General features: G+C 26.5%; 1 protein-coding gene across 4 annotated transcripts in view; it reads left to right on the forward strand.

Moving 5' to 3' along the window:
* Positions 1-9,687, forward strand: part of LOC142326138 (TOM1-like protein 2) — a 116,037-nt gene extending 106,350 nt beyond the window's left edge. For all 4 annotated transcript variants that reach the window (XM_075368342.1, XM_075368343.1, XM_075368345.1 and 1 more), the window contains 3 exons: positions 4,890-4,940; positions 7,459-7,642; positions 9,435-9,687. In XM_075368342.1, coding sequence (XP_075224457.1) covers positions 4,890-4,940; positions 7,459-7,623 — 216 coding nt within the window. In that variant the 3' untranslated portion in view covers positions 7,624-7,642; positions 9,435-9,687. The remainder of the gene's footprint in view (positions 1-4,889; positions 4,941-7,458; positions 7,643-9,434) is intronic.
* Positions 9,688-15,599: the final 5,912 nt, after the last annotated feature.

The following is a 15,599-nucleotide window of genomic DNA, read 5'->3' on the forward strand; positions in this document are numbered from 1 at the left end:
AATATATTGAAACTTATCAGATGTAGTTTTGATGTATTGAATAGATTAAATATTGAAACATAAAATTATCAGTTGTTTTGGATTCTAGTAAAATTTTATTTTATCATGACATCATAACAGGTTAGCAAAATTTTTTAAATAATAATTAGTATATTAATTTCACATCTGTTTTATCTTGGTAAGAAGAAAATGAATAAAATTAACAAAGAGTTTCATAAAACATTCTCAATTTGCCAGTTTGCTGATATTTATAGGATATATGTGATCTACTTCTAATAGTTTACAGCCGCCACATCCCTACTTGGTGTATGGATGTGTGATCCTATCAGTCAGTATCTTGGCACTTCAATTAGTTGAGTGACAGTCATTTTTAACTGTTTCAGTATGTAAGACTTTAAAAGTCATAAAATGTATAACTAACAAATTTAAGGAAAATATAATGTATCATTCTCAGACCAATCTGTACTATAAAATTGAATCTTTTAAAAATAAATTTTATGTAAACATATAAGCTAATAATACTCATTTTTCAAATAAATTTTTGTAATTTATTTTACTGGAATTTATTTTTTTTTTTAAATTCCAATTATATTCATTTGACCTACTATAATACAGAGCAAAAAGTTTAAGTTTGCAAATGCATGGCTAAATAAAAATATTTAATTTTTAAGGTAATGCAGCATTGGAAAGGATAAAAATATTGAATCATGATTTATGTTTGGTTGTTATATGTTCTGTATCAGAATTATTTCTTAGTTTTTATTTTTATTTTATTTTATTTTATTTTTATTTTTTTACAGACCCGTCTTTTATTACGTCATTTTTTTTTTATTAGACCTATTTATTTACTTAGAAAATATTTCTGTTCATTCAAACATAAATATTACAAAATGTTAATAGTATTATAAATTAATGTTAATAAATAAAAATAAAAAAATTATATTACTACTATAGAACCATTCACTTCTTTTTTTTTAGAAAAAATAAATTAAAAAACAAGTTATAAGTAGTATTATCACCTCAAACGATGGTGTGAAAAAATTGTTTTAAGTTGATACTTAAAAAAAACGGTTCAGGAAGGCTTTGGCACATAGTCTTGAAAAATTGATACTCATCTCTTAATAACAGAATTTAACAAAATTCCTTACACTGTTTAAAGTACCTGCTGAATTTTTCCATAGTGTTAGGATCTTTACTTTTCGGTTCTCGACAATTTTTAAAAAGAAAGTAACTCATTCAGTACAACTTACGTAACAGTGTGGTACTTTGTCAGCAACTTCTGCAAAGCTTGTGAAAAACTTAAAGTATTTAATCCAAGTCTGGTTTAATTGTTTGTCTTCTTCTTGTAGTAATCAATCCTACGATTGGTTTGCAGCAGTCTTCCTCCTCCAGGCAATTCCATTGTGTGCTAATCTTTTTGTTTATTCATTTTTCACCCAACATCCTGTACGGTTTGTTTAATTTACCCTAGTCTTGGTCTTCCTCGTCATTGTTTTCTTCACCTGTGCCCTCTACTATGGTGTGCAACAATCTGTTATGCTGCAGTACATGTTTTATCCACATATCTCACTGCTTCTTTAATAAGCTTCGTAGTCATGCCACTTATCAAACCTTTGCAATATTTCTTCATCAGTTATTTTCTCCTTCTATGTAATCTTCAACATCCATCGGTAGCAGCATTGCTCAAATGCATTTATTCTACTTTTCCATTCTGCCCCTATGGTCCATGCTTCACTGCCGTATAGGAAAACACTCAATATAATGGAATATTAGTCAAACTGTTTTTCACTACTTATAGTATTGATACAGAACTAATATTCTACAATTTATGTGTGTATTTGTGCCTGCTGTTAAATATTTATTTACGGTCTTCTTTGTACTCTTTATGGAACAGTTGTCACTCTTCGCAATTTGTTAGTTAATTGTACTAATTGTATGTATGTACACAAATCATTTATTCCTTTTCATTCATATCATATTTTATCTTTTTTACACAATTCTTTAAATGTTTTAGCAGAAATTGACTCAGATTTATTTCTCATTTTTCATTAAAATTGAAATTTTAATTAACCTGTCAGATGGAAGAAACTTCCTTATAGCAGATTACAGCACTTGCAGATTTGCATCCTGTAGAAATTTCTGTAATTTTGAAGTCATTATACATCACATGTTGTAGTGTGCCATTCAAAATTAACACTTAAATTGTTCAGTACTTACATCAAAATTTTTTTGTGTATATTGTTTATTCAAAAGGTAATAAAAAAAATTATGAACTAATCGTATTTTTCTAGATATTTCATTATTATTTATGAAAAATGAGTAAGTACTAGAGTTTTTGTTAAGAATAGAAGTGTTATTTTTCAGTTCAACAATATTAAGAGATACTTCCCTTATTCTATATCAGAATTTTTCCAAGTAAAATATATTTCTTAATTACATGTAATTTTTTTATATGCAAGGAATGAGAGCTGTAAATAGTGATGTAGAATCAGTATTTGTCATCAAAAACTGGTTTTAAATGATCTCATTTTGGTAGTAATAATAATTTTACTTTAACACGTCAGATAAAGTTTTAACATCTTCTTCATAACAGTAGCTTAACATTTGGATTGCTTTGTAAATTTTTCATAGTTAGATAAAAATTTTATAACAAATCTATGAATTAATTTTTAATAATTCTCTTTGTATACTATTAAACTACTATTATTAATCCATTAAAACAATAATCTATGGTAATTTAAAATAATATCTACTTATAAATTAAAATTATTAAGATGTTTAATTTAATTAAAATTTAAGAAAATGATGTAATTTAAGTATTATGATGTAAAAATTAAAAATTGAGTTAATGCACTATTTAAAGTGTAAAGAAATAGTATACATCTTGACATCTATGATTGTGTTTGGATGCATCAATATACTCAAAATATGCTATTATTTATGGAACAGAGCAAAATTTTTGCATGAAGTAGTGTTTATTTTTTTACCTTATTCATGATCAGGATGTTTTTATATGGTTGTAGTAGTTGCTAGTAAAATCTAACTGTCCTCAGTATACACTAGTTGAAATGGAATACTATGTGGAACAGAATTTTTCTCATCTCAGGAACTTACTGAAAAATTGTGTATATCTACCTGCAATTTACAGAAATTAATCTCTCTTTTCAGTAGAGAAAATTAAATGAAATATGTATTTTATAACAGAAAAATTATTAGAGTCGGTAAAACTCTAAAACTTTGAGCTTTATTATTTTAGCTCAGTGATATTTTTTCTGCTTTGTTAGGGGTAGATTGTTATAAAATCGAATAAAGCTAATGTACAAGTTAAATTTGATTTTCTGTATATATTTGTGAGACTTGTAATATGAAAAAAAAACTGTTAATTACTGTATTATATAAAAATTTTTATGCTTAATTTTCATGAATTATGTTTGATTGTAACTTTTAAAAATGTATATTCTTCCTTATCAACATGAATGTTATTACCGTTCTATAGATTTGGTAGATTAGTAATAGATAGCACTGTTAAGAAGGAAAATAATCTAATCTTTCAGATATACAGAAAATACTTAAGTGAAAATATTTGTGTTTTTTTATTGGACTATTACCTATTTATTAAACAATAAAACAAAAGCACGAACCATTAAAAAAAGAAGAATTTATATGAATATGTTTGCCCCTTTACTGTTCTGCATATCTAAAAAAAACAGTTAAAACAGATATTTAAATACAAAAAAATAAATTGAAGTCACTTAGGCTCACTGTTTGAAAATGAACTGACCTTTTCCATAAATCTATAGTGATGTACATATATATAATTGGTTACATTTTTCTATTATTCTCTCTAACTCTTGTAAGCTTAGAGTATATTAGACCATTGATAGTGAAGATTAAAATATACTTGTTTGATTTAAAAAAATATAAAGTAACGATTTTAGCTACTACATTAACAGTAACACTAATTGTACAGTGGGACTGTTAGAAATTTATGTTGATTAGATTTATTGGCAGTTTTAAACCGATGACAAAGCCTGTTAATCGCATTTACATTGATCAAGCATTAATGTTCAGGCAGCTTTTTGATTGCAAGTGATACCTGTGATATCTGTGTTTTAAATTTAATTACTTTTTGAAATGTCTATATATTTGTAGATCTCTTTTATTATATCTTGTTTTAATAAAGCGCATAATATTTTCTCAGTAAAAATCAGTAGATTTTTTTTTGCATGTATGATTATTTGTAGTTGCATGTAGTGTACAAGTATGCATTACATTTTGAATGTTTGAATTTTATATGGTTTCTTATGTCTAAAATAAAGTTATTTATTGAGAATTATTTTTATTTTCTATATTAATAGTTAATTATTTTCTTTTTTTATAAAAGTTATAGGGACCTACCAGAAAGTGTTTTTGTTTATGTTTTTAAGTAATTCTGGATTTATTGAATTATAACCCTCAGTATTAACCATATTTATGAAAAGTGACCAGAAAGAACATTATTAATGAACAGTAAGATTTCAAACAGTTAAAAAAAGTTAAAATAAAAATTAAAAACTACTCATTTTCTGAAAACATAGAAATGCATTCTACGAAAGATCTTTTTACCTACTGTGCAAGACTTTTAATGTTAAGTGAAAAATTTTGAGCATAGATTAAATTTATTTTTAATTCATTAATTTCATGTTAAAAAGGTATGTAAAATTTTGTCTGATTTATTACATAACTTTTTAAACATGTCATTTCATAATCATGAGTTTATTTTTGTCTTGTTTTATTATATTGATGTATTTATAGATTGCTCACTATTTTAATTCAATCCTTTTTATTATTTCTGTTATCAATCACTATTTTTATTGATGTTTTTATTTTATTATTTATTTTTTATGTAGATGCATAAGGAGAGTGATTTTGATGAGATGGCAGCTTGGCTTGGAGAAGAGGTATGTTGTATGTTTTGCTGTAAATTGTTACGTACCGTTTGATTTTATATTGGCTGTTTTAGTTTTGTTTTTTTTTTACCAAAATATGGTGGTTTTTATGTAAAAGAATTGTATCTGTTCAATAATTAATTAGTGCATGCACTTGTATATTTTTTTTATTCTGTGATTTCTTGTTTATAGAATTTTTTCCTTGAAGATAAGTAAATTTTATGACTTATAATATTTATTAATTTGTCCTTTTTATTGTGACAATCATCTAATTATCTATTAATATTAGTTTTTAAGTATATTTATGCTTTTATAGATTCATTTATGTTATGCTTGTATTATATAATTTAAAATTACATTCATCAAGGTATTATTTTAAGGATTTAATGAATTAAATCCCTAAATAGTAAATTCCTCTTCAGGAATTTACTATTTTACTTTTTTTAACAGTAATCCATTAAATTAATTTTTTGAATTTTCTGGGCCTTCTCTCCATACTTAGACTTGGGTTATGTTCCAGAGAACTAATTCATTTTTAATGACAGTATTTTTTCATCCACCTCTTACTTGCCATTGTGGTGTAATGATGGTGAATCAGTATCTGTATATTTCTTCACTATGTGTCAACTGGGAACTCTCGCTCAAAAAATAGGAGTTCTGAATAAATATGCATATACCCCTATATGTCCTTTCATAGAGTATATGATTGTTTATTTTTAATAAACATTTTATGTTTGTAAAAAATAATTATTTTTATATTTTTCTTTAAAATAAATGAATATGTTGGATTATTATATTGTTGGATACAAACAAGTATGTTGTGTGTAATTAAATTATTAAGTGGCTTATGAAAATTAAAAGTGTAATAAAATTAGAGATTTACTATTAAGATGTAAATATTAGAAAGAAGCCTTTTTTATGTACTCATATTAATGTTATTTTTTTGGTGTTTTATGAAGTAAATGTAATGTTTTCCCCACCCATGATGTTGTGGTCCAGTTATATTTCTTTTAATTAGTTTGGTTGCTGTTTAATTTGTATAGATATCGCTGTAGATGTGTTCAGTCAGTTATTATTGATATTATGAAAGTTTATTTTCTTCTTATTTATGTTCTTACAGAGTCTTTTTCTTAGGTTAAAGTTTTTTTTTTACACTTAAAACCTTTTGCTGATTTCTTTGTATTTTTAAAGAATGATTTTTCTTTTGCTTTTGTTTGATCTATCCTATGTAAGTTTTTATTCTCGTGCAAAATATAACAAATGTTATTCTACCAGATATTTCAATAAAAATGAATTAATGATGATTTCTAAGCTACTAATTAAACACTGCTAAAGAAAAATTTTTACTTTTTTAGAAAAATTTTTACTATTTTATTTAATCCTTACATAATTAACCAGCTAGTACTGTATGGTATTGAAGTCACAAATGCACATGAAACAGCCTCATCAAAGCATTCCTTGTTTATAAATTGTTCTTCAATGTAAATTTCACTCAACCTGACCTCAGCATCAGCATATTTCTTGGGATTATTCCCTAGACAGAATATGTGTAACAAACTGAAGTTATAATTCAAAATAAAGACTTATTAAATTTTGTGAACTGTCTTAATTCTTGAGTACTAGTCCACACTAATTTCTTTGGACTAATTATGTAGCCTTTCCATGTAGTTTCAACTTATCTGTAGCATCCAGCAAGCTACCAGTTTCTATAAGCTGACAATTCCAAAAATGATTATTACTTTTTTCATGCATAGGCTCTTTATTAAAAGCATGGCATCGCATTGAACAATAGCTGCAGTTTTAAATTTACTAGCCTAAGAAGAGGGTGAACCTTCTGAATAACATGTATTTAGACTATATTGAGATGTGCCATAATGCATTGTGCCGTTGCCACTGATTAGCTTTCTAAGCCATTGTTTAAAACTGTTTTGTTATACACAGAAGACTAGCACAGCCTTCGGGCTGTGCTAGTCTTCTGTGCTTTGTCAAAACAAAGCAACCCCTCAGCTGTTCTCAAGATTGTTTTTTCATGTGGAAGCTTGAAAATGAACTTGTTTGTAAACTCCATCTTTTTTGAGGATCATCTGTTAATGATGCTAACAAGAGTATTGTGTAACTTTAATAAACTTAATTTGTTTGTTGTTATTAATTTTTTCCATTTACACTTAAGAATGTACTAACAAAAAATTCTTTGTTTGGGTGATTAGTAAGAATCACTCCCTAACACCTGAAGGATGCAGTTTTAAGAAAGATTTTTTATTTTACTGTTGTGCTTAGTTATAGTTCTGTTAACAGTTGTACCTTGACAAATATGAGATAAAGCATGTCTAGATGGTTGGTTTAATTGGGCTTACAACTATTGTGTTAATCTTAACTTAGAGAACTAGTTAAACTACCTTAATTTTTTTTTAAGTGAAAGTAAAAAAAAGAATATTTTTCATGAATATCAACTATTTCACTATTAGAGAATAGCCATATTTTTTATTTAAGTTGTTGAAAGATATGGATTTCTATTCGTTCACTACTTTAGGGTGCACCGCAGGAGTCCTTAACAAGCAGTGAATTTGAACGTTTTCTGGCTGAACGTGCAGCTGCTGCAGAAAATATCCCTAATGCTTCATCTACAACTACTTCTAGTCCCCGACATAGAAAACCTCACAAGGAAAAAGAGGAACCTTCACTGTTTGCAATGTGAATTTGTAATTAATGAAAAGGTAATTTTGCTTTATTTTTTACTTTATTAATTTTTTTTTAACACTTTGGTGAATAAATAAGAATTATTTTAATAAAAGGTTATCATTCTTTAATCCTGTCAGTAATGTACCGATCTTCATTTGTGTGAGGACTACTTTTGACAGCATTTAAAGTATCATAATCTTGTTAACATTTACAGTTATAGAGATCAGGTTTTTTTCCACCTACTTACCTACTTTTCTGCACTGGCTGATTGTAATTAATTAATTTAGAATAGAATTTATTGAAGAAGGTTTTCTGGATTTTTTTATCAGCTGCGTAGGATCAATAGTTAGTCAAAATATCCTTATAGTATGTAAAGGTCTTTGTGATCTATGGTGGATCTTTGAGCAATTGACCAGAAGCAAACCCATCTTTTACTAATGACCTGCTTGTTGAATGAATAAAAAACAAGTAAAGTAACTGGTGATAAATTGTGGACTTATAAATATGATCTCAAAACTATATATAATTCTGTCTTCAGGTGTAAGATCCTACATTTTTTCAGACCCCAAAAAGAATGGCAGAACTGTAGCAAGGTAAGGATAATACTAATTAGTTGTTTTTATTATAAGGAATTGTACACCATCAATATACTCCACTGTCGTTTGACTTATGGTGTATTATTGTTTATTAAACAAGGGACACGTTTTTTTAAGCTTTATGGTTTTTAAGTTTTAAGAAACGCAATGCATTGCAAACACAGCATTTCCATCTGAGTTGTAAGCAGGAAGTGGATTAAACAATGCACCTGCTTATGTTATGAGTTAACCTTGTGAAACTGTTTATTACAAAGCATCAAATTCCACAGGTTCAACAGCCACATCATGCTCCCTCTGACTTTTCCCTCCCAAAAAATTCAAATATAAGTCTTTTTTTTTATGAATATGATACTTTCAACAAACATCTCATATGTAAGAACAAAGCACTACTGTAAGTAACCAGATGAACAGTGGGTGTATTACTTACAGATCAGACAGATAGTAGGTTATAATGTCAGCCTCTGTCTAGCTGTGTCACTGCTTCATTTGGTTCTGGTCTTATTTCACCGGATACTTTTTGATCACCTAATATTCATGAATTTAAACATAAATTCCTCTCAGTCTAAAGTGATGTGTTGTGATTCATATGTTATCAGATAGTATTATATCTCATTGGTATTTTGTATTTAGTGTCAAGATATGGATATTAAAGGTACCTGCAGTGAGTAGAGTAAAGCTCTTTGAGGTATGGATAAATGACTACTTAGATTAAATACTATATATAGTAAACAAGGCTGACAAATGAGGAAGTTCTTAGTCAAATGTACAAAGATCAACTACTGCTAACTATAATACAGAAGAAACACAGCTCATGTGAAACATATTAAAGTCGTTATTTAATACTAGCTGTTACAGCTGTTTGTAAAAGAAAAAGATTGAAGTTAGACTGGATTGATGCTATGGAGAAAGTGATATGTACTGTAAGGTATCAGCTGGAAACAGAACATAATGGTCTCAATTGAATATGCATTGAAAGAAGAATCATTCTGTTTAAGAATTTCTGAGGTAGTGCTGTTTATTGTACCCCCTTTGACCAAAGTAACTTCTCTATTATATAACTGTTCTTTACCGGTTAAAAACAGTATATAATATTTATCTAACTGGATTTGAATACAGTTATACAAAACAACCATTCTCTCAACTAATTGGTTTCAATAAACTTGTTAGTACTTAAGCAAATGATTATATTTTTATTACAGATTAATTAACTTCTCTTTTATACTTGTTACAGGAAAAACTATTATTTCTAACAAGAAGCATACGATCATGAAGATATACATATTGCTGCAAACAATAATGCATGCTTTTATGTCAACTGCATGAATACGGCGACGTACTTAGCCCCACCTATCTGAATAATAATATTGTTATTGTTTATTATTGTTACAATTACTGTTATCATTGCTTTTAATATTTTATTTGTCTATTGAGAAAATAACTGACAATCTGTAATTAATAAAAATAATTTTATATTCCTTAAAAAATTTGTTTTGTTATTATATAACATATATCTGATTGTTTTATACAAAATATATGGAGTAATCACACAAATTCATTTTGTGAGTATTAGGATGGTGAAAACCTGTTTTGTAAACAGAAACAGAAATGTTCATAAGTATCATCTTTATTTTTTTAGGCAGTGTGTTTAGTTTAATTTGTAAAATGTATTCATTTTTATAACTTAGCATGCCAGTTATTTTCTTACATCCTCTTGTGCACAGAAGATTTTCAACAGTTCTGATTAGTATTAAAATAATGAACTGAAGTATTTTAAATGTGCCAATAAATTTTTCCCAGTTATTAATTCAGAATAGTTACATCATTTATATTATTTTTGTGATACATTAATGTAATAGATAATTACTTCAAAAGATTTTTATGGTGTTCCCATATTGTATTGTTTAATCTGCTTTAGTAGATTTTTCATTAAAACAATTTTTAAGCATTATCTCTTGATTTATACATTTTTAGCTCCATTTTCTAATTCATATATTTTACAAAAAGTTTTATATTTCCTAACATGTTTCTTTTGTATAATTTAATGTACTATAGCTTTAGAAGTTTGCAAAAATTTGATAATCATTTGAAAAAGAGTAAGTACGTATAAATTAATCCCATGGAATTGGGATAATTTGCTGTGTTTTCAGTAAAGGATTTATTGATGATGGAAAATATTGATGTCAACTTATATCTTACAGTTGCTGTTGATTACAATCTATTATCATTTTAATTACCTATTTTATTATGATGTCTATGTTATAACTGTAGGCAGTATATATAATTTTTGATACTGTGGGAAATAAATTGACATCGTAGTTGTAACTTTTATTAGCTGTATTAAAATAATTGTCACTGTTCTATCAAAATGTTGTTCATCAAAAACATTACTTTTCCGGAGTGACAATTTATTTTTTTATTTTTTTTGTGAGAAACATAATGCATCAAACTTTTACAAATTATTTAAAGAGCATTCTGCCTAGGTACTGGTAAAATATTAACAAGAAGTCTATTCCCAAACATTTTCTTGCAGGCACTTACTTTTTCACCAGCTACCTTGAGAAGTATTTTTAAAAAAATTGTTTGTGACTACTTTACAATACATAGTAGTTTGTCTAAAGGCAGGCATTTATTTTTCAACTAAAGATATTACTTCAACTTTTGTAGCTTCCTAGTCATCTACACACTTCCAAAAGTTTTTAAATTACTCTTTCCTATCATATTCACTAACCTTTTCGCATTTTGTACTGCTTTTTTACCCTTTACATCATTTGTTCTCAAAGTGGGTGATAATGCCCCCTTGTAGCTGCTGGAGGCCTTCAGGGGGGCAGTAGTAATCCCACAGAAAATTTGGGGTGTTCAGGCAGTCTAGGATGGTATTGGCTGATTAAAAAAAGGCAAAAATTATATTTTCTTGATATTTCAAACTAAAATGTAAGTTTCAACTCAGAAATAAGATATGCCACATTTAAAAACAATAATTGCAATTGTTATTTTTAAGAGTGCATCTTAAAAATAGCAATTGCAATTGTTATTTTTAATAGATGTTAAGTTTAAAAATTTTGGGGGCATTAGAAAACATTTGATTCTCAATGTAGGTGGTGGGCAAAAATGATTCTCATTTTGACATTGAGGATTTATACAACTGTCCTTTCTTTCATTGTTTAGATGGTACCTTTCAACATGTTGTTTTTCATAGCAAAGTATTTTTCACCTCTTTGATGTTTTGCAATGTTGGAATTTCTTGCACTGTCATTTTTGTTAACATCATCACCTGTCATCTCTTCCTTTTTCCATGTTAGAAGCCAGATCTACATTTTGATTGCCTTCATCAACAGTAAGTTCTTCAATAATATTATTTTAAGCTTACTTCTTTATTATTTTGTCCGAACTAACCAGAAGAGGCTGAGTTTGGATTGTATTCTTCAGAGTTGGAAAAAACACTACTATAATCATCATCTTCTAGGACAGTGTCATCGAGTACAAAGAAAAAATCTTTATTTTTCTGGCAAGGTCTTTTCAAAGTATTCTCTAATTCATCAACATCATGCAGTATTTTTGAACTAATTTCATCTAATAGAAATGAATTCATATCACTTAGTTGATTTATGTGAATAAGTGAATTGGGGGGGGTATTATTTTTATTATATTTTGAATTGTTTCTATATCTTCAGTGTGATCTATTGTACCAACTGTGCCGGTAAAACTGATGCCTTTGAACTCTGGACATTTATTCCTTCTAACATATTACGACCTCTAAGGAGATAATACTTTTGCTGATGTTTTGCAATGAAAACCAACTTCTTTGATAACATGCTCTTGATAACATTTTCCTGCAAAGAAACAAAGTAGGTAAAATTTTTAATATCAAAATGTACATTGTCTTTATATGTTCACATACCGTTTACCAATTTTCAACATACAACATTTTTAAATATAATTTATATCATTAAATTATGGATGAAATAATACTATTATTTTAAAGTTTAAATTCCAGTTTAATTAAACATCAACTTGTTTGGATGACAGAGTTGTTGTAAACAAACCTAGAAGGAACAATCTGAATTATACAAATAAACATAAAGATTATACTCTCAATTAGATTCGTTAACTACTTAACCTCAATTCTTTCAATTGAATAAATTATTTTATATTTCTCTGACCACATTTCAAATACTTTTATGAGCTCTGTGAATATCTAATACAATGTAATTAAGCTATATCTGAAATTCTGTCACTGTTGAGAGAGATAGACAAAGAGATAGAGGTAATTTGAGAATAGGTAGAAAACTGTGTGTAGCATGTTTTGCAAAGTAATATTTTTTCAAAGATTTGATGTAAAACGTTTTGTTATAACAATGCCGTAATATTTATGTTATAGCATGGCCATGTGAAATTACCAACTGCTCAGATTGTTACAGTATTGAATAAAAAAGGAATAAATTTATGTAAAATGTACCTTACATAAAAAAATAAACATCTTCAAAAGTTAAGCATAATTATTTTTTTCTTATTTAGATATATCTTTGCTTGCACAGTAGAAGTATAATTCCTTTTATTGTAATATAGAATATATTTTTCTGGGACATTTTCACTTAAAAGATATTGTTGAAGAAATAACATTTTCTTGCCATCAAAATTGCATAAGTTGGTTTGCTTGACTAGTTCTATCTATCTCTCTTATCCTTATTGTTATTGTTTATTTATACTGTTTTACTTTTTCAGAATTTATGTTTCTTGTTTTATAATACTATGTACTATATGGATTACGTAGAACTCAGAAGGACCAGATTAAAGCACATTTTCAATTATAAACATTTTGTTCTATCTTTATGAAAATTGCTTATTGTTAACTAAAATTGCTTTTGTTAACTAAAAGTTTTTTTTCAAAAGAAATAGACATTAATAAAATTTATATATTTGAGATTTTTTAAGAATAAATAGTACTGCATATTGTATTTCATTCTGTAATAATATTCTGAAACTGTATTTTACGTAATTAGCATGCTAAGTTTTTAAGATTCTTTATCCATTGTTAAAATATTTTAATTTATTTGAGTTTGCTTCATAAAAAAAAGTTAATTTAGTTATTTTATATTGAATATTTCACTTATGTTTTATAGTATAAATATTTTTATTATTAAATGATTGACGCATTCTACAGTTACTTTACTTTTGCATAAGAATGGTAATGTGTATAAATTTTTTTTCAGTGGTGGGATAACGTATATTTTGTCTGTGCACCAGTATATTATACAAAAAAGTTTTTTATTTTTAAAATTACTATGCTATCTAAAATTTATAACACAATTTTATTGAAACAAAAGTAACAGTATAATTGGAGCATAGATAAAATTAATTAATTATAAATATTATATATATAAATAAATTTATGTGTCTATCTATATGTGATATATATATATATATATATATATATATATTTAAAGTACTACATTATATAATGCATATATTATAAGCATGTAATATATTGATAATAAATATAATTACTATAAGTCTAAAAATATATATAAATATTGATCGATATATAAAATGTTTATATATAATTTGGGATTTGTTCACCCTTTTCGTATTATATTTTTTAAATCATTCTTATATTAATTATTATTTATAACATTTGTTTGCAAACAAAGAAGTATAAACATTACTCATACGTGTGCATGTGTCTGTGCATGTGCATGGTGGTTGTGTATGATCTATATAAATTTTTTTCAGCACGATATTTTAGACTTATTTGATAAAAATATTATAATTCTTTGCACCTGTTATTAATGATATAGTAAATAATATATTTTATATAAATGGGAGAGAGATTTAAAATGTATCAGAGATAATTATGTTAGGTTTTTAGTCTTCTTATTATTTTAGTAAAATAATCTTTTTGTAATTTTGAAATTGTGTTTAAATAACTAGCTAATGTTTTGTAAACAAATGCAGTATTTACATTAATCACATTATTTAAAATTACAAAAATTGCAGTTTAATATATTGTTTTTCTTTTGAGATGCATTTATATAATTGCCAACTTTTTTGTTGTAATAGATTTTTAAAAAATGTATTTTAAGTAGTATAACATTACAAAAAGTATGAAATTTAGCCTCCATTTAAAATGATAAAATTTCTATTGATAAAGTTTAATTTCACTAAAAATCCATCAATCATTAGAGCATACTGTGATACGATTTTGAACCCACTAAACTCTTTACAAAAGAATTATATAGTCATCTTATTAAATCTTTAAAAAGTGTTGTTCCTTTCTTTTTATTATATCATTTTTATTTTAGCACTTAATAAGCATTCATATAAACCACAAGTATTAGAAAAGTAATTTTCTGGTGATTAGAATTTAATCTTATATCGTTATAAATATTCTAATTTTTACTTTTCTGCAGAATCAATTGTATCGTAGTATTTCTAGTCTGATTTGTCTATTTTGGGTGTAGAAAATAAATTAGCAGATTTAATTTTTTAAAGTTGGCAATTATTCATCAGTTTTACTAATGAGTTTATTAAAATTATTTATGTTGTTTATTTAACAGTAATAAATACAGTTTTGAAAAAGAAATGATTCACTTTCTAAATATACTGAAATTCTCTTTCAGCAGATCTTTTGGTACTTTAATTCAGTTCCTTCATTATTGTATTCCAAAAAAATTTTATGTATGTTTCCAATATTTCGAAATTAATTTATTTTTACTTTCTTTTTTCCAAAATTTTAGTAATTTTATGTTACTAGCAATTTTTATGATAGTTCATCTTGTGCGGTTGATTATTATATTCCAAAATAATGATCACCTGATAGATCCTTTGTTATACATTAGTTTGACTGGGAAAGAGCAAAATGGAAAGTATTTCTTATTAAGCAGTCTGCATTAATTTAGTGACCAATAGAAGGTAGGATTTGAATAACTGTTGTCATTTATATTAAAATTTATAATTTTGTTCATAGGCAGTTACTTATGTAATTTTGTATTTATTTTTCTCATTATACCAGTCAGCATTTTGATTTATATTTATACTTTGTAGCATGTGCATCTACAGAATTTTTGAATGCCCTTGTGATTTTTTATTTATTTATATGTACTTTATTTTGTCATTACATCTAGTTATCAAACTGAATGTATACCTACTGTAATATACTATTTGTGGAATATATTATGGTAGCAACTTGTTATCCACTTTTAGGAATGTTCTCTCTGATTTTGAGTTTTTAAAAATATACTTCCTGTAAAAAATGTTCTATACCTTATCCATCGCATGAATTTAGTTGATGCATGTTTTAAAATTATACATTTCAAAACACGTTCGTACAACCAGAACTTCACCCCATGAGTTTTCTATCAACATCAATCATAGAAAAATGACCCATTATCTGCAGATA

The sequence above is a fragment of the Lycorma delicatula genome, chromosome 6 (genome assembly GCF_047948215.1).
Source record: "Lycorma delicatula isolate Av1 chromosome 6, ASM4794821v1, whole genome shotgun sequence".
In the NCBI taxonomy this organism is placed as follows: Eukaryota; Metazoa; Arthropoda; class Insecta; order Hemiptera; family Fulgoridae; genus Lycorma; species Lycorma delicatula.